The sequence below is a fragment of the Hyla sarda genome, chromosome 5, assembly GCF_029499605.1.
Source record: "Hyla sarda isolate aHylSar1 chromosome 5, aHylSar1.hap1, whole genome shotgun sequence".
Lineage (NCBI taxonomy): Eukaryota > Metazoa > Chordata > Amphibia > Anura > Hylidae > Hyla > Hyla sarda.
The window spans coordinates 327467368-327489277 of record NC_079193.1 but is presented as its reverse complement, the minus strand read 5'-3'; the positions used below and the strand labels follow the sequence as shown (position 1 = coordinate 327489277).

General features: G+C 44.6%; 1 protein-coding gene across 1 annotated transcript in view; it reads left to right on the top strand.

The window, feature by feature from the left end:
* SLC26A7 (solute carrier family 26 member 7) overlaps positions 1–21910 on the top strand; it is a 121229-nt gene that overhangs the window by 67721 nt on the left and 31598 nt on the right. The window contains exons 9-13 of the mRNA XM_056522347.1: positions 3322–3399; positions 3478–3573; positions 7793–7899; positions 9934–10000; positions 15403–15513. Of these exons, the coding sequence (XP_056378322.1) occupies positions 3322–3399; positions 3478–3573; positions 7793–7899; positions 9934–10000; positions 15403–15513 (459 nt within the window). The remainder of the gene's footprint in view (positions 1–3321; positions 3400–3477; positions 3574–7792; positions 7900–9933; positions 10001–15402; positions 15514–21910) is intronic.

Here is a 21910-nt window from a genome sequence, read left to right as displayed (position 1 = left end):
ATGGACGTATGTCTTTTTTCAACCATACTAACTATGTAACTATGTAACCATGTAAAATAGCGTATTTTGGTCACTTTTTATATCATGAAAAGATGAATAAAAAGCGATCAATAAGTCCGATCAATGCAAAAATGGTACCGACAAAAACTTCACATCACGGCGCAAAAAATGAGCCCTCATAGCCCCCTGAACATGGAAAAATAAAAAAGTTATAGGGCTCAGAAAATGACAATTTTAAACATATAAACTTTCATGCATGTATTTATGATCTTTTTCAGTAGTAATACAAAATCAAACCTATATAAGTAGGGTATCATTTTAACTGTATGGACCTAGAAAATAAAGATAAGGTGTCATTTTTAACGAAAAATGTACTACGTAGAAACGGAAGCCCCCAAAAGTTACAAAACGGCAGTATTTTTTCAATTTTGTTGCACAATGATTTTTTTTCCCGTTTTGCCGTAGATTTTTGGGTACAATGACTGATGTCATTACAAAGTAGAATTGGTGGTGCAAAAAATAATACAGATTTTTAGGTGCAAAATTGAAAGAGTTATGATTTGACTATGGATGGATGTAGATTGTAAGAATATGGTGGAATTGGCCCCTCCTGGACTTAAAGGCTTTATCCACCATAAGGTGATTGTATTATTTACCTGCCAGACAGTAATGGACTTGCTTAGGAAGAATCTATGCTTGTCTTGGACCTAAATGGCGATGTTCTGAGTCAACCAGAATGCTGTTGCTATGTTTTTGTGTACTGGCTTATTCCTGTTGAAGTTCCCTTCCTCCAACTACAAGTCCTATGATTCCTTGTTTGTATGTGTGATGTCACTATTCTTCCCCCCACACATCAGTAACCCCACCCATTGAAACACACCTATGCTGCCTTGTATGCAATAGACCAGTGTTTTCTAATCAGGGTGCTTCCAGCTGTTGCAAAACTACAAGTCCTTGCAGAATGATCTCCCTCCCCCGCCCACCCAGTGGTCGATCAAATTGTTCCATCACAGTGAGATAAATGGTCATGTTGTAGTTTTCTGTCATAAAAGTTGCATAAGTCAGTAGATGTATAATCCAAAAAGAGGTTTATTTAAATACAAAACAGTTTGAGAATGCTCTGTTCCCTTTGTGAGGTATGTGTACAGTGCTGAATTGACCAGGTTTATACAAAAAAAGTGACCTGGAAGTTATTACAGACAAGTTTGAATGTATACAATGAATAGAATAGCTAAAAATGCTATCAGGTCCATGCAAATACAAAAAAGTTGTACAAATAGTAAAAGTTTTGAAGTAAAAACCTCTAAATGGGTGTTATACAAACAAAATCTCTGTATATATAGAGTCTATGGCTCTATAGTAAAATTGTCTGTCCAGCGTAACCACTATTCTCACCTCTGCTCTCCAGCACCCCCCCCCCTCCTCATCCTTATCTGTATCTATCGTCCTATTGCTATACAATTTATGGCCCAACTTAATGTCCATTCTCCACTAATGTTGTTTTAACCCCTGCATATTTTGTGAGATAGAACCTGTGTTTTCTCCTTGTGAGCTCAGAAATGCTTATGACTTGATAAAGGGAGGAATCCCGAAAGCTTGTCTCTACAAAATCTTGTTAGTCCAATAAAAAAGGTATTACAAGATACTGCAACTACCTTGTGGTGCACTGTGTTTCTTTTTGTTCTGTCACAGTGAGATGAAACCCCTAGGATCAAACTGGACAAAACCTAACTAGGATTCCTCTCCCTGCAGTACTGTGGTGGAAAGCATCCCTATCTACTCTACATTCACTTCATATACTTGGAATGAAGCTTCTTTTGAGGCTTTATATACAGGTTTGGGTCCCTTCTGTCGCACCTTATCATCACTTTACTCACCCATTTTTTCTGTCAGCAATCTTCCTCAATAAACCTCCTCCAATGGGAGACAGACCTGGGACCCTCCTTAGACCCTGGCCTAAGATGACATACATTTTTTTACACATAAATTGTCTATTAGTTCTAGGCTTTAAGAAGTTGGATACAAAATATCCCTTTCTCAGCTAATTTTCCCAGCACCTGATCCTGCATGCTGGGGATGTACTTTTTGGGGAATTCTGAATTTTTTATTCTGAACACTGGGCTCGAGGGGCCGTGGTTGTGACGTCCCACCACGCCCCTCCTGACATCATGACACGCCCCTTCCATTCATGTCTATGGCAGGAGCGTGCACGCCACGCACCTCCTATAGACATGAATGGAGGTGGTGTGGTGTGGCGTGACGTCACATGGGGGTCCATTACTGTCTGGTAGGAATGAAAAGTTCAGAATGGATAGGGGATAAGATGTCTATCCCCTAATCTCTCTCTGTAAACATTATTTGCTTTGTCATCTGGCAAAACTAGCTCTGGAAAAAGAGTGAACCCCCCATGTAGTTAAATGTGTTGTTGGTCAGTTTCGGGTTACTTGTACCACCCATGCTCACCATGCGGCAACCTTCATCTTGGCATTGATTCTTCATGGGCCCCAGGACATGAAGCCAGCCCAGGAACAGGTAGTTGTCTAGATTTGAATCCTCTCACTTGTCCTTGCACTAAGTTCAAGTTAAAAAAATGTACTATATGCAATACATTCTACTCCACCAGTTTGTCTGCATTCTCTTATATCTGCTAGAAGAGACAATGTTGTTACATCCATCCTGAAGCTACATAATACATTTTGACAACTCACTAGTTAATTGTGTCACACGTGTCTCATGCTTTTATCTGTGTATATAAAAACCACACCAACACTCTCATAATAATAAGTCCACATCCAAATAAAGGCTCTATCGGGTATGTAATGGAGGATGTAATGTTGGTGGACATTGGTTTGATCCACCAACAGGTATGTAATGTTGGTGGATCAAACTTTCCTTTCTACTGGTGATTGAGAGCCTTTTCACTGTGTGTACGTGCCCTCATGTAACCCTGATCCCAGCACCTTCTAACAGCTTGGTCAGAACGGCCCAGGTGGCCGGCAATCCATTAAAACAATAACAGTGATGTGCCCCTTCTCTAAGTCTGTCGACTGGACAAAATGGCTTTGAGTACATTGTAGAGGCATGCCTAGCAGTCTTTTGTCAAGAGATTCAATACCCCAAATTAGCCACTTAGAGGCTTTTTATAGTGTAGCGGGGGAAGCACTTTTACGCCCTCTTGTGGTAAGACCCAGTGTCTAATCAGACCACACCTGTAATTATTTGCATATCTCCCTGAGACATAACTACTGAGTTTTGACAATTAGTTTATATACTGTAATAGATAATACAAGATAATACTTCCTAATATCTTTTGTTCTTTAGGTGGCCAGTTTGATATCATGCGGGATGGTCCTGTTTGTCATCTACATTGTAGCACCACTCTTATATTGGCTGCCTATGGTAAGGGAACTGCTGGTAAGAAAATTTAATCTCTGACCCTGTATGTAATATGAAAACTGACCCACATTTGTACTGCAGTGTGTCCTGGCTTCTATAATTGTTGTGGGACTAAAAGGAATGCTCATACAGTTTAAAGATCTGAAAAAATATTGGAATGTGGATAAATTTGATTGGGTAAGTACTTTAAGAATGGATTTTGTTTATTTTATATTAAGATATCTGTTCTAAGTACACTATTGCCATACCTGATTTTGGTGAAAAATCTCGGAAACTCCAATGAGGGGGAGGGGGGCATTTGCATTTACAGGAAATCCCCAGGGGTAGGGCCTACATTTACCATTTTAGGCTTTTGAAATTATATTACATTCTAATTACCATAATATATAAATATTTGACAAACACTGCCCTGGTTTATTTCGAGCTAGTGTCACGATGCCGGCTGGCAGGAGGTGGATCCTCTGTGCCAGAGAGGGATTGGCGTGGACCGTGCTAGTGGACCGGTTCTAAGTCACTACTGGTGTTCACCAGAGCCCGCCGCAAAGCGGGATGGTCTTGCTGCGGCGGTAGTGACCAGGTCGTATCCACTAGCAACGGCTCAACCTCTCTGACTGCTGAAGATAGGCGCGGTACAAGGGAGTAGACAGAAGCAAGGTCGGACGTAGCAGAAGGTCGGGGCAGGCAGCAAGGATCGTAGTCAGGGGTAACGGCAGGAGGTCTGGAACACAGGCTAGGAACACACAAGGGAACGCTTTCACTAGGCACAAGGGCAACAAGATCCGGCGAGGGAGTGCAGGGGAAGTGAGGTATACATAGGGAGTGCACAGGTGAAAACACTAATTGGAACCACTGCGCCAATCAGTGGCGCAGTGGCCCTTTAAATCGCAGAGACCCGGCGCGCGCGCGCCCTAGGGAGCGGGGCCGCGCGCGCCGGGACAGGAACGAGGGAGAGCGAGTCAGGTACGGAAGCCGGGGTGCGCATCGCGAGCGGGCGCCACCCGCATCGCGAATCGCATCCCGGCTGGAGGCGGTATCGCAGCGCACCCGGTCAGTGGATCTGACCGGGGCGCTGCCGTAGCGAAGATGTTGCGAGCGCTCCGGGGAGGAGCGGGGACCCGGAGCGCTCGGCGTAACAGCTAGTACTCCGAGTAACATCTCTGAGTATCCAAATGCAAGGAACCATCCTGGGATCCCATTGCCTCCAAAGCCCAAATGGGGTTCACCCTCATCTCAATATTTTGTTTCCTTAAACATTTGTTGCAAATCAATGGTTCATACTGTGGCAACTACTGGTGAATGGCAGGACCACGGGTGTTGCGGTGTGAGTGGTGGGATCTGATGTTATTAACCCTGGGGGTCAGATGGTATTAACCCCTATGTGTTCATGACGCCAGTGTTGTTTTCCGGTTCTGGAACACCACACGCCCAGATTCTCCGCTATCCCACGGGCTGGTAGTGAATAAAGTGTCCACAACCAGTTATGGGTAAAAGGAGACTTTACTGAGTAGAAGACAGATGTAATTATCTTCACAGCTAAGGCCAGAATTCCCAGAGAGGTGGCCACTACCCAGAGGACCTCGCAGCTTGTTGGACCAATACTTGTAATAAACTTGACTTTGACTTGTAATTAGACTTGACTATGCGCAGGACTTGGCTTTACTATGTGCAGGACTTGACTAGATGTAGTGACGGCAGACATAGTCATGTGGACTTACTGGAAAGAGTCCAGATGCAGTTCACTTGACCCTAAGGCCTCTGGTGCTTGCTGCCTCAGCAAAGACTTGTTCTCAGATTAGATGGTAAGGTCCAAGAGAGCTAATTAAAGATGGCCACCCCTTTATATAGTGGGGGGCTTGAGCTCATTGGTCAAGCTGTGGGTCATAGGTTAAGCTGGTGCTCTCTGGGAGTACATGTTACAACAAATCATGTAACTGCATAACATAACATGTGACAGGCTTACTTACAGGTCCCTGAGACATCCACAGGTCCTGTATACTATCTAGACATAGGGATCCTGTCTAAGCATTAAGTGAGCATACACCACATTTATTAAACCAACATGAGAACAAGGGGAGTCCCTGCAGGAGAGCCCCCAGGGTCACTGAGGGACTCAACCTGACAGGGCCTACAGGTAGTACAGGAACGTGTACCTGTACTGGGACATTACAATACTACCAAAGGCATCCCCTATGGGTTTGGTCAGGGGAGCACCATGTCAGATAGGCCTCATTCCTTCTCCCTATAGTTAATGTGAACCAGCATAAGGCTCAAAGGCCGACATTTATCATTGTCTTTAGACTGTTTTTTGTTTCCAGAAAAGTTGCAAAAAAGGCGCAAGCAGGGTTTATTTGAGCCTTTTTTGCACCTTTTGGGTTACACATTTCTGCTGTTTTTGAGTTGCAATCCACTGATTTTGGCAATACACATGATATGGAAGGGTTTTATGAACTGCACCTTTTTGGGAAAAGGAGCAAAAAAAAGCGCAAAGCCACTGAAAAGTCTCTAAAACTACACCAGCCCAGACTTAGCTAAGCGGTGTATGTGAAGAGAGAAATTTCAGAAAATGTTTACCTGCACAAAATTTATCAAATGCTATGTGGCCATTAAATAAATTTGGTGCTCTTACACATTACCAGCACACAAAAAAAGGTGTAGAAAAATGCTTCACTTACACCTACAATGATAAATGCCGGCCTTTGTCTCCACAGCCACATAAACAAACAAGGTAGTGAGTATCTGGCCTTAAAGGGGTACTCCAGTTTTCTTTTAAATCAACTGGTGGCAGAAAGTTAAACATATTTGTAAATTACTTCTATGAAAAAATCTTAATCCTTCCTGTACTTATTAGCTGCTGAATACTACAGAGGAAATTCTTTTCTTTTTTGAATGCTCTCTGATGACATCACGAGCACAGTCCTCTCTGCTGACGTTATAATAATGATAATGATTTATTTATTGTTGTCCTTAGTGGGATTTGAACCCAAGTCCCAGCACTGCAAGGCAGCAGTGCTAACCACTGAGCCACCATGCTGCCCTTAGCATATATCTGCTATGCATAGTTGCTAAAATGGACAGAGATGTCAGCAGAGAGCACTGTGCTCGTGATGTCATCAGTGTTCCAAAAAGAAAGGAATTTCCTCTGTAGCATTCAGCAGCTAATAAGTACTGGAAAGATTAAGATTTTTTAATAGAAGTAATTTACAAATATGTTTAACTTTCTGCCACCAGTTGATTTTAAAGAAAAACGTTTTTCACCGGAGTACCCCTTTAAGAGACCACTGCAATGCTGCCCCTCTCTTTTATAGAGGATAAGATGGAAAGTGGTCAAACGTGTAGTGGGCACCTTTTGTCCCTGGTTGGAAGCACGGGTGCTGTACATAAGCACTAGTGAGTCCATAGTCATCATTTGTGGAGCTTTAGTTGAGGAGACAATAATCTGGTCAAACCAGACCAATGAACCCCTTTTCTATCTCTACTCTGTTTCTATTTTCTGATTGTATGTTTTTTGATTTTCTGTACATTACCATGTGTGCTGCAAACTTGCCTATGCTGTTTTAAACAACATTTAGTGATTTGCATTTCTGCAAAACCAAGGGACCATAGATAACAGGACCTGTCCTATTCAGATGAATTGAAGACCTTTTCAGAGGTGAAAAACTCTTCTGTGAATGGTGGTTATTCCATATACTGGTTTCACCTTCCACTCTGCTCTTGAGAAGAAAGCCATTACTGGGAAATGATCTGTACAGAACAGGAAGTCTCAGCTTAGTTTTAGCCCTTGTGGTTAGAATAGAAACTGCAGTATTACAATAAAATATAGATAGTAAAATGAAACATTATAAGAAAAAAAAATGATAAAAAATTCTTAAAATATAAAAATCTTATTTAAACACTAGATTATTTTCTGATGACACATTCCCATTTAATGAGCATTATCATGATTAGAAAAAGAGGTTGGATTTTTTTTTTATCAGTGCTGAGTCTATTCATCAATTGTGTCTGGTATTCCAGCTTATCCCAGTTGAAGGAAAGGGGACTGTATGGCAATACTAGACACAGCCATGAACAAGAGTAGCAAGGTGTCTTGAAAAAAATGATTCATTATCTTATCCTGGATAACCTCTTGAAATGTATTTTTATCATCACATCAGTGAATGTAAGCGCGGCATTAAAAAAAAAGGTAGTAGCATATACAGTATATTTACAGTAACAAGGGGAGGTGCAGAGAAAAAGGGGAGCAGTTGCCCGTAGCAACCATCAGATCGCTTCTTTAATTTTGTAACCCTCTGGCCTTACTCCAAGTAAAGCAAACCTAACATGTTCTGCACCACTTGCATTGTAAGTTAACATAACCTTTGATTGCCTTCTTGCCCTGCTGGATTTCCTTTATTTTTAGGGGATCTGGATTTGCACCTATCTGGTTACAATCTGCTTTGCTGCGAATATTGGTCTCTTATTTGGTGTTGTATTTAGCATAGCAGTTGGGACGCTTAGATTGACAAGGTAAGACCTTTTCCCATTTGCATATATTTCATTGACTCATTGATATTTTATTGTGTTTCTTTTAATTATTATGAACTGTAGACTTAGTTTTGTTCACTTTACAGATTTTCAGTTTAAGGGTATGTTCACACTGAGTATTTTGAGAGGAATCTGCTTGCGGAATTCCGCAAAGCAGAGATTCCATCTGGCAGCCGCTGCCGAAATCCTTTGGTGGTAGGACAGCATAGCCCTGTGTTGTCACTATTGACATAATGCAGTGCTCGCGGAATTCCATGTCAGTTCCTCAGTGTAAACATACTCTTAAGATGATCTAGATAGCACTCTACATGCTATGTCATAAATGTCTGATAGATGCAGATCCTGCTTCTAGAACATGGCTGGGATTCAGAAAAGAGCTGATTGGGCTGTTTTATGCCATTTTACGTACCTTCCATAGATGTTTAAAGGACAAGTATCATGAACAAAAACTTATCCCCTATCCGAAGGATAGGGGATAAGTTTTAGTTTGTGGGGGGTATGAGCGCTGGGGCCCCCTGTGATCTCCTGTTTGGAGCCCCAGTCTATAGCACAGGAGCACATCACGACCCCCGCCCGAAGCGGCGCCGCAACGCCCCCTCCATATAGCTCTATGGGAGAGCTGAAGATTGCTGAATGGTTCTCCCATAGAGCTATATGGAGGGGGCGTGGCGGCTCCCGCTTCGGGCGGGGGTCGTGACGTGCTCCTGTGCTAGAGAATCGGGGCTCCACACATCGCGGGGGGCCCCAGTGCTTGGACTCTCCTTCGGATAGAGAATAAGTTTTGTTTATGATACTTGTCCTTTAAAGGTAGTTGCATAAACAGCATAGCACTGAGTTACACTTTTTATATAAATTTTGATAAGCTGTTAACACAATTCCCAATATCCTTTATGGAAGTTACGTAAACTGTGTAAAACTTCTCGATCAACTGTCTTTGTCATTTTGGCTAACTCTGGTGGCTAAACCAGGCCAGACAAATCTTGGAGATCCTCATTATAGAAAGAGAGGTGGGAGCCCCATCTATTAGACATGTCTAAATGTCTGAGATAAGAATACCCCTTTAAAGCTAGGGCTACTAGGTTACTGTTGCTGAAATCACAACTAATGATAGGGATTGTGGTCATTCTGAAATCTAGCAGATTTTTTCCAGTTATCATGTAGTGGCAGTTTTTAGGTTTTTAAATGTTGTAATCAAAAATTCATATGGCAGGAAAGGAGAAGAATCCAGCTCAGTCTCAGATCACCAATAAAGGTAGACCATATTGGAACACAGCTACATGGAACACAGGTACAGGTGGCAGGATGTGACGTGTTTTGGCCCGGTGATGGCCTTACTCATAAATGGTGTATGAGTAAGGCCAGCACCTGTCCAAAACGCGTCACATCCTGCTACCTGTACCTTTGTTCAATGTAGCTGTGTTCCAATAAAGTCTACCTTCACCGTTGATCTGAGAGAGCTGGATTCTTCTCATTTTCTGCCATTTGCCTCTAAGTGCAGTCCACACTGTTACGTGCTCGGTAACAGGCATTGGGGGTGAGCTGATTTAGCCTTGCTATTGCTTTCAAAAATTCATATGCACCAAAAGGGTGAAGATAAATGGTCTGGTGCCACATGGAGCCGAAATGATTCAGCCAATCAGTGCACGAGCTTCGGCAAAATGCGGCAGCCAATCACCACACAGGTTTGTTAACAAACTTGTGCGGTGTTTGGCTGTCAAGTTTCAGCCCCATACAGCCATTAAATCATGTTTTCGCCCAAATGGTACCAATAGAGACGGCAAATCATCCTGCAAAAACAAACAAGCCTACATACAGCCTATGTTCATGGAAAAAAACAAAACATTGTGTCCCCTTATATTTACTCATAACTATCACTATTTTGGTATATAGTTTTTATATATTGTTATATATTTCATTTAATATTTGCTGAGCACAAAAGGGTTTATATTGTTTTTACTTCTGGTTGGTCACATGGTAATTATCCAATCAATAAATCACATTTTCTTCACTCAACAGAGCGAAGGTGCTGCATGTAGTATATATGCATGAAGAATATAGTGCAGTGACCAAAGATGAGTATCCAGTAAGGATTTTGTAGATCACACTTAAATGATATTAATGGGAATCTGTTGGCTGTATTTGCTGTTAAGAGCTTCAGGCACCATTGGTTATCTGTTAAGGTATAAATGAAAACTGTATCTTTCCAGGGGCAGATGGTGGTTGCCAAATGTATTCAGTTGCCTTTTTATTTTTCATCTAAGTGTCAAGGAGGCGGGCCGAGCTGCTGAAGTGTGCCTCCTCGCTTGCCCTCATCTCCAGCTCCTCCTTGACTGTTGCACAGGAATATGTATGTCAATCAAAGAGGTGTTGGGATGTGAAGGCAAGTGAGGAGGTATGCAGGCTGTGACACTTTAGTAGCTCAGCTCTGCCTCCTTGTCACTTAAATGATAAATAAAAAGGCAATTTTATTTATTGCAAGTTTGGCAACCATCATCAGCTCCAGGAAAGGTACAGGTTGCTCTTGTACCCTAATAACTATCCAACAGGGTCTGCATCTCTTAGCTACAAATGTAGCTGACAAATCCCCTTAAGGTGGTTATATGGGCCTTTACATTGGACCGTAAATTACTAGGGCTTAACTGATCATGAAAATTAAGGGCTTTTAGATTTTGCGCATTGTGACTCATCCCATGTAAAAAGGACATGGGCCCAGTTAAAAAAAAACTGGAAATAGCTAAATATCACTTTGCTCCCTCCCCTAAATAATATATCATTTTATTATTGTCTTTCGCCCTACCCTCATTCCCAAGATATAGCTATATTATTTTTTGCCTTATCATGTGCAAATCAGCCCCCAAAACCAAGTGGGCGGTAACCAGCCTTTATTCCCAAGGGGGCGTGAAACTGAAGCCATCTGACACTGACCTATTAGAGTGGCTCTTTCAGCATGATCTTGGAAAACTTACAGCATCTCACAAGATCATGTGTAGTTTTTACAGCTACCTGGCATGGACCTTATTCCAGGGGCAGACAGCCTGATGCAGAGAAGATCCCAGGAGTGAGCTCCTTCTACTTTTTTTCTGCTCCTAACTTCTCCCTTCAACGCTTTAGATGCGATATGAACATGCAGCAACAATGTGATCACTTCTCTGTGACAGGCTGTCCAAGTGTCCAGAGCCGGCCCTACAATGGATCCTGCTGGGTCCATTGGACCCAGGCGGCAAACTCACAGGGGCAGCAAATTGCTGCCCCGAGTTGCTTATTAACCCTTCCCGACCCATGATGTATCAGTACGTCATGGGGCGGGTGAGGGGAATATGGCGCAGGCCCACGGGTTGGGTCCAAGGCATAACTGGCAGATCCCCGCTGCTATCCGCAGTTGGCTTCGGCCAGTAATGATGGACATCGGAGCTGGCTATTAGCAGCTGACATCTGCCTGTAATGACTGACATCAGGCGTCGAGCACCGTCGAGCGCTGAAAACATAGATCAATGTCATGCAAAAGCATTGCATTGATCTATGTAATCCAAGTTTATGATAGGCATCAAACAACATGTTAAAAATAATAAGAAAAAAAGGTAATGTCCCAGAAAAAACATAATAAAATGTGATGAAAAAGTCATAGAATTGCAAATGTGGTATTTTAGGTGGAAAAAAGGTCAGAACATGGCATTGATATTTTTTTTTTCTTTTTCAAGTTTTCATTTTTTAGGGAACCTATCATGTTGAAAGTACAGTTCAATCCGTAGGTGTCATGTGGGGTGTCCCGGTACAGGACATGGTCCTGTACCCTTCCTAAGTCCCCTCAGGAAGAGTCCCTGCAGTCCACAGGGCTCTCCTGCAGGGCTCACCCCTTGCTCACCTTCTATAAATGCATTGTAAATGTATTGTACATATTGTTCTTTGTATATAAAGTTGTACAAAAGTATAGGACCTTTCTGGTTCATGTGATCTACTGTCATGTGATGTACCCAGAGTTCCCTGGGCACAGGAACCACAGGCTTAGTAACCAATGGGCTTTAGTCCTAGTATATAAGGGGCTGCAGTCTCTAAATTCACTCTCTTAGTTCCTGGCTACAAAGCAAGCACAATCTCTGCACCTACTAAATTCATCTCATCTAGGCCAAAGCCTAAAGAACCTGCAGCCACTTCAAAACGTGAGTTATCAAGCTCTATCTACAATTCTAGTGACTACTACTCAACTCAAGTATACAATTAGTAGCACAGTGGCCTGCATAAATCTCAATACTAAAAGTCCCAGCAAGCCTGTGAGGTACCCTGCATCCCGGTTGCCTCTAGAGAAACTGCATAACTGTAAAGACTGTCCCATAAGAAGTTTAAGTAAAAGTTCCAGTTATTTGCACAATTCCTGCTGTGGACATTCCTTTATTGCCTGCCGTTTCTGGGTTGGTTGCCGGCAGCACCTTATACAGAAAACAACCACATCCTGGCGTCACGACTAATCAGGGGTTAATAACACCTTACCCCACAGGGTTAATACCACCAGACCCTGCTACACCATTGCAACACCCTGGTACCACACATGTATAGAGCAGGAAGAGCTTATCCGATTGATATACATATTTGTGGAAAAATATTCAGTATATCTAGTGATTTATTCATCTAAACATCTGCTTATTCTTGGCTTAGGAGTCCAGTGGGTGGTCCTAATCAGTAACTGAGTTATTTGTGTATGCATTATCATAAAGGAAAGGCTAACAATCACGGAGTAGAATCACCCACTGGACACTGTACACTTGAGCAGAGGTTCAGATGAATAGATTACTAGTTATTCTGAATCTTTTCCCACTAATATGTGTATCAACCTGCTCCACTCCTTCTGCTCTTTATACTGAATACAGATTGGACTTCTTTTTTCAATGTGATAGTTTACCTTTAAGTGAATGAGGATACACTTTAATACTGGACACAGCACATGAATCAGAGGGACACTTCAGTGATTACCATGGCCCATACATTTATGTGACATCTGGGGGTCCCAGTCTTATTTAGAAGTCAAAACTGTAAAAAAAAAAAAAAGATATGGAAGAGATTTCTCACAGAATGGTAGGAGGCAGAGATCTGATAACAAATTCAACTTTTAAGCAAATTTTCTGACCTTCCCCTTTTAGGGAGTCTTGTATAAATTATTGGCTATTATTATAAAAGTTACACAAAATGACATCTCACTAACTGAGGATAAAAATATCAACTGCAAGGAATGTTCTGTCTCTTGGCTGAAGGCCTTGAGAAACCTTATGCATTATCAAAATGCAACCTAACATTCTCAGAAATGTACCAGAACTCATTGTTTATTTTGAAATCTGAGCAGCGAGGTAAATTGCAGAACTGTAAGCAAACCTACAATATTGGCAACTGATTAATTCGATAAAATCTATAAGATCGGTAAAATCTGTAATGACCAATTTCTGCTATCAGACCCTACCGATATTTTAACCTCTTCAGGACGTAGGGCGTATGCATACGCCCTGCAGCTCGAGTCCTTAAGGACATAGAGCGTATGGATATGCCCGTGGGAATTCCGGTCCCTGCCGCTAGCCGGTTGGGGACCGGACCGGGATGCCTGCTGAAATCATTCAGCAGGCATCCCGGCACATCGTTGAGGGGGGTCCTGAGACCCCCCCCCATGACGGCAATCGCAGGAAATCGCATGTCAATTCAGATCTGCGATTTTCTGCTATTCCGGGCTGATTGGGTCTCTGGTGACCCGATCTCCCGGAAAATAGGGATGATCTTTGCTGTCAGTGACAGCCCCGATCATCCTAAGGGATAGGAGCGAGGTTGCAGTGCTGCAACCTCCGCCAATCCCCTGCCATTTGTCAGTAATGAGTGCTGACCAATGGCAGTTGAAGACAGGGGGTTGCCATGGAAACCCCCCGCTCTGCCCACCCCTGGATGTCGGGCAGAACTGGGGGAGAAGATGCCGTGGAGACCGGCGATCATCGGTGGCATCAGCGGAGATCAGCGGCGCAGGTAGGGAGGCGACGGTGTGGAGCATCAACGGAGGTGGCAGTAAAGCAATATTTACTGCTGCCTTCTTAGTGGTTGCCAAACTGCAACTCCCAGCATGGAGTTTGGAGACCACTATTACAGTGGTGCCCAAAAGGCAGCCCTCCAGATGTTGCAAAACTACAACTCTCAGCATGCCTAGACTGCCCAGGCATGCTGGGAGTTGTAGTTCTGTAACATCGGTCCCTTCAGATTTTGCAATTTTCATGAAAATTTTGAAAGTTGCTGCTATACTTCGAAGCCCTCAAATTTTTTTCAAAAAGTTAAAATATGTCCATTTTATGATGCCAACATAAAGTAGACATATTGTATTTGTGAATCAATATAAAATGTATTTGGAATATCAATTTTCCTTACAAGCAGAGAGCTTCAAAGTTAGAAAAATGCTAAATTTTCAAAATTTTCATGAAATTTGGGGATTTTTCACTAAGAAAGGATGCAAGTAGCGACAAAAATTTACCACTAAAATAAAGAACAATATGTCACGAAAAAACTGTCTCAGAATTAGAATAATCGGTAAAAGCATCTTAGAGTTATTAATGCATAAAATGACAGTGGTCAGAATTGCAAAAAATGGCTCCGTCCTTAAGGTGAAAATGAGCTGCGTCCTTAAGGGGTTAATACTCTCGTGTAGGACATTATGAACCTCTGCCCACGAACAACAACAACAAAACTTATCCAGAACTCCCATTTTAGGTCACATTTGCATAAGCCCCACCAATTTTGGGTTTGCTTTGTGAGACAAGCCTTTTGGGGGTATAGTGGGTCTCCCACCAGTAACACATTTATGGCGTATCAATATTTAGCTACATACATTTATTTTTTTATTCCTTGTATCCTAATTTAGAGTGGGGTGTTATTTTATAGGAGTTATCCTATTCTGCTGTGACCGGGGAAAAAATAAAAAAAATAACCTATACTTACCTAGTCCTAGTCCCTGGTCACCTTTGGCTCCATCTGGTCCCCTGATCTTGTCTTCTGCTTGCAGGACCTGCCCACTTAGCCAGTCACTGGCTGAGATGGGAGACTGCTGCGGCAGGTGATTGCCTGAGATGGCAGGTCCTGCTCTGTGCTCTTGTATTAGATGGAGAAAGAAGACAGAAGATTGGGTGACCGGATGTTGCCGAATGGGATCTGTGGGGAACTGGAGCTAGCTAAGTATATGGGGGCTTTTTTTTCTATTATTTCCCATCCCTAGCAGTATATGATTTTTTGCAAAATGACAGATAACTACTTCAATATCTTTAGAATACTTGATTACATTCTTGTTTTAAGCAGCCCTTATATGAGGTCCTACAAAGGATTTTGGATATTGACAACAATAGGAAAAATACATTATATGAACTGGCCCCACAAATTCTCTTGATATGAAAGATATAATTTAATCTTTATTGTGACATGTATCTGGTTTGCTTCATAATTTTGTTTTATGACTTACTTATCCTATAATTCTAGGAACTAAAAATTGTCTCTGTTGGCGCACCACTTTTTTTTCTCAATGCCAAAAGATTCCGTATGGACATCGTGGAGATGAACTGTACATTTGTAAGAAGAGGAGACTGTACGGTGAGAAAATGTATTGTTATCAATATTCCATAGTTAAACAGGTAATCCCACAATAGTTATTACCAATCTAAAGGATAGGCCCTAGATAGCTAATTGGTGGGAGATTGATCGCTAGGACCCGCACTATGATGACTTGTGCTCTGAAGTGGCAGTGTTCATGCTCCATCACTGCCCCTTACACCCTCTATGGGATGTCTGATGATGGCCGTGTACAGAACTCAGCTGTCTTTGGAATCCCATAGAAAGTCAATGAAATGGAGGCCAAGCATGCACACTGCCTCTTTATTAATGACTGAAGATCAGAAAGACTGGTCTAATAAGTACTGGAGAAACCATCACTGACTACCTTGTTTGAAGGGGATAGCCCCAATATCCATGGTATAGGTTTTAACTAGCTGATCAGTGAGGGTCCAACCCTTTCATTAATCATGAGAATGGATAATACTGCACCTATGCTTTTACAATATATATATATATATATATATATATATATATATACTGTGTATATATATCTATCTATCTATATATATATATATATATATATATATCTATATATCTATATATATATATATATATATATATATATATAGTGCCCTTGGTTCCAGGGAACTTTACATATGATAAAGGTAACAGTATATAACACTAACATGGGACTGTTGTGCATTACACAGAGTAACTTGCCGACTGATATAGAGGGGGAGAGGGCCCTGCCTGCAAGGGCTCACAATCTACAAGGAGAGGGGAAGGAAACAGCAGGTGAGGGGGACAGCAAGTCATGTGTGAGCAGGTGGTAAAGTAGCCATTAGTGGTGCAGTGAAAGCAGGATTATTGAAAGTCGTAGGCTTGCTTGCTTAGTTGAATCTTCAGGTTGCTTTTGAAGGTCTTGATGGTGGGTGAGAGCCGGATGTGCTTGGGTAGGGAATTCATGTGAAGTGTGGACCAGGGGGAGCATAGGCGGATGTCTTGAGATGACCGGAGATAATGCGCGGAGCGGTATAGGGAGACCAGGTGAGAGATGTATAGAGGGGACAGGTTGTAGATGGCCTTATATGTCATGGTGAACAGTTTAAATTTAATTTGTTGGGCAACGGGTAGCCAGTGAAGGGATTGGCAAGGAGAGAGATAGAGAAGAAGCCAGGTGAAAGGTGGATTATTCGAGCAGCAGAGTTGAGGATGGATGGAGGGGAGCAAGTGTTTTCAATGGAAGGCCGCAGAGGAGGATATTGCAGTAGTCCAAGCGGGAGATTATGTGGGCATGTACCAATTGTTTAGTTGAGCCAAAGTAGAGGAATGAGCGGAGAGATGTGTCAGAACCCGTAGGGTTAATCTTCTTTGAAAGTTCTTTTGTTTATTTTTGTTGCTAGGACTACGCCCCTGTTTGTCTGGGTGTTGATTAGTGTCTGCCTGCAAGATACATGTCAGAGTCCGGACTAGCGGCTGGAGGTGGATCCTCTGTACCTGAGAGGCGATGACGCGGGTCGTACTAGGGAATCGGTTTAAAGCAGTAACTGGTGTTCACCAGAGCCCGCCGCAAAGCGGGATGGACTTGCTGCGGCGGTAACTACCAGGTCGTGTTCCCCAGTAGCGACTCGACCTCTCAGGCAGCTGAGACTGGCGCGGTACACAAGGACTAGACAGAGGCGAGGTCAAACGTAGCAGAAGGTCAGGGCAGGCAGCGAGGTTCGTAGTCAGGGGCAACAGCAGAAGGTCTGGGTACACAGGCTTGGGAACACACTATAACGCTTTCTCAGGGCACAAGGCAACAAGATCCGGCAAGGAATGGAAGGGGAAGTGAGTATTTATGAGTAGGGAGGTGATTGAACTAATTGGGCCAGGCCCCAATTAGCGGTGCGCTGGCCCTTTAAATCTTAGAACACCGCCGCGCGCGCCCTAGGGAGCGGGGCCGCGCGCGCCAGGATGAGACAGCCACAGGAGGAGGAGGAGGGTGAGTAGAATGGGGTGCGATCCATGAACGGGTCTGACCCACCACACGGATCGCGCCCCTGCTGGCATGAACACAGCAGCGCTCGCAGTCAGAGACAGAGACCGGAGCGCTGCTGTTACTATAACGCTGCAAGCGCTCCGGGGAAGCCGCGGGACCCGGAGCGCTCGGCGTTACAGTACCCCCCCCTTAGGTCTCCCCCTCTTTTTGGAGCCCAGGAACCTATGGATGAGCTCCTTGTCGAGGATATTGTCCTCGGGCTCCCAAGACCTCTCTTCGTGGGCCACAATTCTCCCAGTCAACAAGAATTTTTTTTTTACCTCTGACAACCTTGGAGGCAAGGATTTCTTTTACCGAGAAGACATCAGAGGAGCCAGAGACAGGAGCAGGAACGGTGACCTTGGGGGAAAAGCGGTTAAGAACGAGAGGTTTGAGAAGGGAAACGTGAAAGGAGTTAGGAATACGAAGAGAAGGAGGAAGATGAAGCTTGTAGGAGACAGAGTTGATTTGACTTTTTACTCTAAATGGTCCGAGGTAACGTGGACCCAGCTTGTAGCTAGGGACACGAAACCAAATATATTTGGCAGGGAGCCACACCTTGTCATCAGGGGCAAAGACAGGAGGAGTTCTTCTCTTCTTATCCGCATGTCTCTTCATTCGAGAAGAGGCCAGTGAGAGCGACTTTTGAGTCTTTTTCCAAATCAAGGAAAAGTCCCGAGTCAATTCATCTACGGCAGGAACTCCAGATGAAGTGGGAATGGGGAGGGGGGGAAGCGGGTGACGGCCGTACACCACAAAGAATGGAGACTTGGCGGATGACTCAGAGTCTTTGAAATTGTACGAGAATTCAGCCCAGGGTAACAGGTCAACCCAATCGTCTTGACGGGAGGAGACAAAATGTCGCAGGTAGTCACCAAGGATCTGGTTCACTCTCTCCACTTGTCCATTGGACTGCGGGTGGTAGGTGGAGGAAAAATGTAATTTAATCTTCAATTGGGTGCAGAGTGCTCTCCAGAATTTTGAGATGAATTGAACGCCTCTATCAGAGACGATATGCGTAGGCAGTCCGTGGAGACGAAAAATGTGCAAAAAGAATTGCTTCGCCAACTGTGGTGCAGAAGGGAGGCCAGGACAAAATGAGCCATCTTGGAGAATCGATCAACGACCACCCAAATGACAGTGTTGCCATGGGATACAGGAAGGTCGGTGACGAAGTCCATCGCTATATGTGACCAAGGCTGTTCGGGAACCGGCATGGGAAGGAGAAGACCTGCAGGCCTCTGGCGAGGATTTAAGCGCTGGGCAGACTGTAGGTAGGACAGATTTTTGTGGTCAATGTAGATGGGGATAGGGTGAAAGGATCCTTCCAGGAGATGTCTCCACTCCTCTAGGGCCAATTTATTGGCCAACAATTAATGGTCACCAATAGCGTAGTTCCTTTCAGGAGGAGAAAATGTTTTAGAAAAAAAAATGCAAGTGACGTTTTTTCCTTTAGCGGTTTTTTGAAGAAGAACCGCCCCGGCTCCTAACAAAGAAGCATCTACCTCAAGGAAGAATGGTTTCAGGGGATCGGGCCTAGTCAAGACGGGGGCGGAGGCGAAGGCGGCCTTAAGGCGAGTAAAAGCTTCTTCCGCTTGGGGAGGCCAGGATCTCGGATTTGCATCTTTCTTTGTCAGTGCCCCAATGGGAGCCACTATAGTGGAGAAGTGGGGGATGAACTGACGGTAGTAATTAGCAAATCCGAGGAAGCACTGGATAGAGCGAAGTCCCGAGGGGCATGGCCAATCCAAGACCGCGGAGAGCTTGTCGGGGTCCATTTGAAGACCTTGTCCCGAAACCAGGTATCCCAGGAAAGGAAGACAGGTACGTTCAAAGAGGCATTTTTCAATTTTGGCGTAGAGATGGTTAACACAGAGGCGCTGAAGCACTTGACGAACATGGAGGCGATGTTCCTCTAAGTTGGAGGAGAAGATTAATATGTCATCAAGATAGACCACTACACAGGTATGCAATAAGTCCCTGAAGATTTCATTGACAAAGTCTTGGAAGACTGCAGGGGCGTTGCAGAGACCAAACGGCATGAAGAGGTATTCGAAGTGACCATCTCTGGTGTTAAAAGCGTTTTTCCACTCGTCTCCTTCACAAATTCTGATGAGGTTGTATGCGCCCCTGAGGTCAAGCTTAGTAAAAATCTTAGCTCCACGCAGACGGTCAAAGAGTTACGAGATGAAAGGTAGAGGGTAGCGGTTCTTTACAGTGATTTTATTGAGGCCGCGGTAGTCAATGCAAGGGCGTAATGACCCATCCTTCTTGGCAACAAAGAAGAATCCTGCTCCGGCGGGGGAAGAAGACTTCCTGATGAAACCTTTCTTGAGATTCTCCTGAATATACTCCGTCATGGCCTTAGTTTCAGCAGCAGAGAGAGGGTAAATCCTGCCACGGGGCGGTGTGGTACCAGGGAGCAAGTCAATAGGACAATCGTAGGGCCTATATGGTGGTAAGGCCTCTGCCTGTTTCTTGCAAGAGACGTCAGAAAAGTCCTGATAGGACTTAGGAAGGCCGAGCAATGGAGAAGCGATGGAGACTTGCCTAGTAGGTACCAACTTAAGGCATCGTGTGTGGCAGGAAGAGCCCCAGGATTTAATGTCCCCAGTGGTCAAGTCGAGGGTAGGAGAGTGTCGCTGGAGCCAGGGTAAGCCTAGAAGGATGTCAGAGGTGCAGTTTGGCAAAACAAAAAATGCAATAGTTTCTTGATGGAGAACCCCCACGGTCATGTGCACGGGCTCAGTGCGGTAGCGTACGGTGCAATTCAGTTTTTCTCCGTTAACCGAAGAAATGAAGAAGGGTTTAACGAGACGGATAACAGGGATGTTAAACCGGTTGATGAAGGAGGCTTTAATGAAGTTTCCTGCTGAACCAGAGTCCAAGAAAGCCTCCGCAGAGAAGGAGGCTTTAGCGGCTGGAGAAATCCGCACTGGAATAGTCAGGCGTGGAGAGGAAGAATTTATACCCAGTGAGGCCTCTCCCACGTTCACTAGGTGCGAGCGTTTCCCGGACGCTGAGGACGAAGAGGACAGTCCTTTAGGAAATGCTCAGAGCTCGCACAGTATAAGCATAAGTTCTCGTTCCTCTGGCGAGTCCTCTCTTGCTGGGTCAGGCGAGACTGGTCCACTTGCATGGCCTCCTCAGCGGGAGGCACAGTAACAGGCTGCAAAGGATGCTGGAAGAGAGGAGCCAGGCGTGGGTATCGCCTAGTGCAAACAAGATCTTTCTCCTGGCGGAGCTCTTGACGTCTTTCAATGTAGCGCATATCAATGCGGGTAGCCAAGTGGATAAGTTCAGTCAGAGTGGAGGGTATCTCTCGTGCGGCCAGACAATACTTAATGTGGCTGGATAAACCTTTTTTAAAGGTCGCGCAGAGAGCCTCATTATTCCAGGCCAACTCAGAGGCCAAAGTACGGAATTGTATGGCATATTCGCCCACTGTAGAATCTCCTTGGACAAGGTTCAGCAAGGCTGTTTCCGTGGATGAGGCACGGGCAGGTTCCTCAAAGACACTGCAGACTTCAAAAAAGAAGGACAGGACAGAGGCAGTGGCAGGATCGTTGCGGTCCCAGAGCAGCGTGGCCCAGGCCAAGACCTTCCCAGATAGTAAGCTGATCACGAACGCCACCTTAGACCGTTCCGTGGGGAATTGGTCCGACAACATCTCCAGGTGCAGGGAACATTAGGACAGGAATCCCCGGCACTTCTTAGAGTCCCCGTCAAACTTATCCGAGAGAGACAAGCGGACTCTAGCAGTGGTAGCGGCAGCTCGGAGAGGAGGGGATGCAGGAGCTGGCGGAGGAGATGGTTGAGGCTGTGGAGGCAGAAGCTGTTGAATCATGGCGGTCAACTGCGACAGCTGTTGTCCTTGTTGGGCAATCTGTTGGGACTGCTGGGCGACCACGGAGGTGAGGTCAGTGAGGCTTGGCAGCGGTACCTCAGCGGGATCCATGGCTGGATCTACTGTCAGGGTCCGGACTAGCGGCTAGAGGTGGATCCTCTTTACCTGAGAGGCGATGACGCGGGTCGTACTGGTGAATCGGTTCTAAGCGGGATGGACTTGCTGCGGCGGTAACTACCAGGTAGTATTCCCCAGTAGCGACTCGACCTCTCAGGCAGCTGAGACTGGCGCGGTACACAAGGACTAGACAGAGGTGAGGTCAGACGTAGCAGAAGGTCAGGGCAGGCAGCGAGGTTCGTAGTCAGGGGCAACAGCAGAAGGTCTGGGTACACAGGCTTGGGAACACACTATAATGCTTTCTCAGGGCACAAGGCAACAAGATCCGGCAAGGAAGGGAAGGGGAAGTGAGTATTTATGAGTAGGAAGGTGATTGAACTAATTGGGCCAGGCACCAATTAGCGGTACGCTGGCCCTTTAAATCTTAGAACATCGGCGCGCGCGCCCTAGGG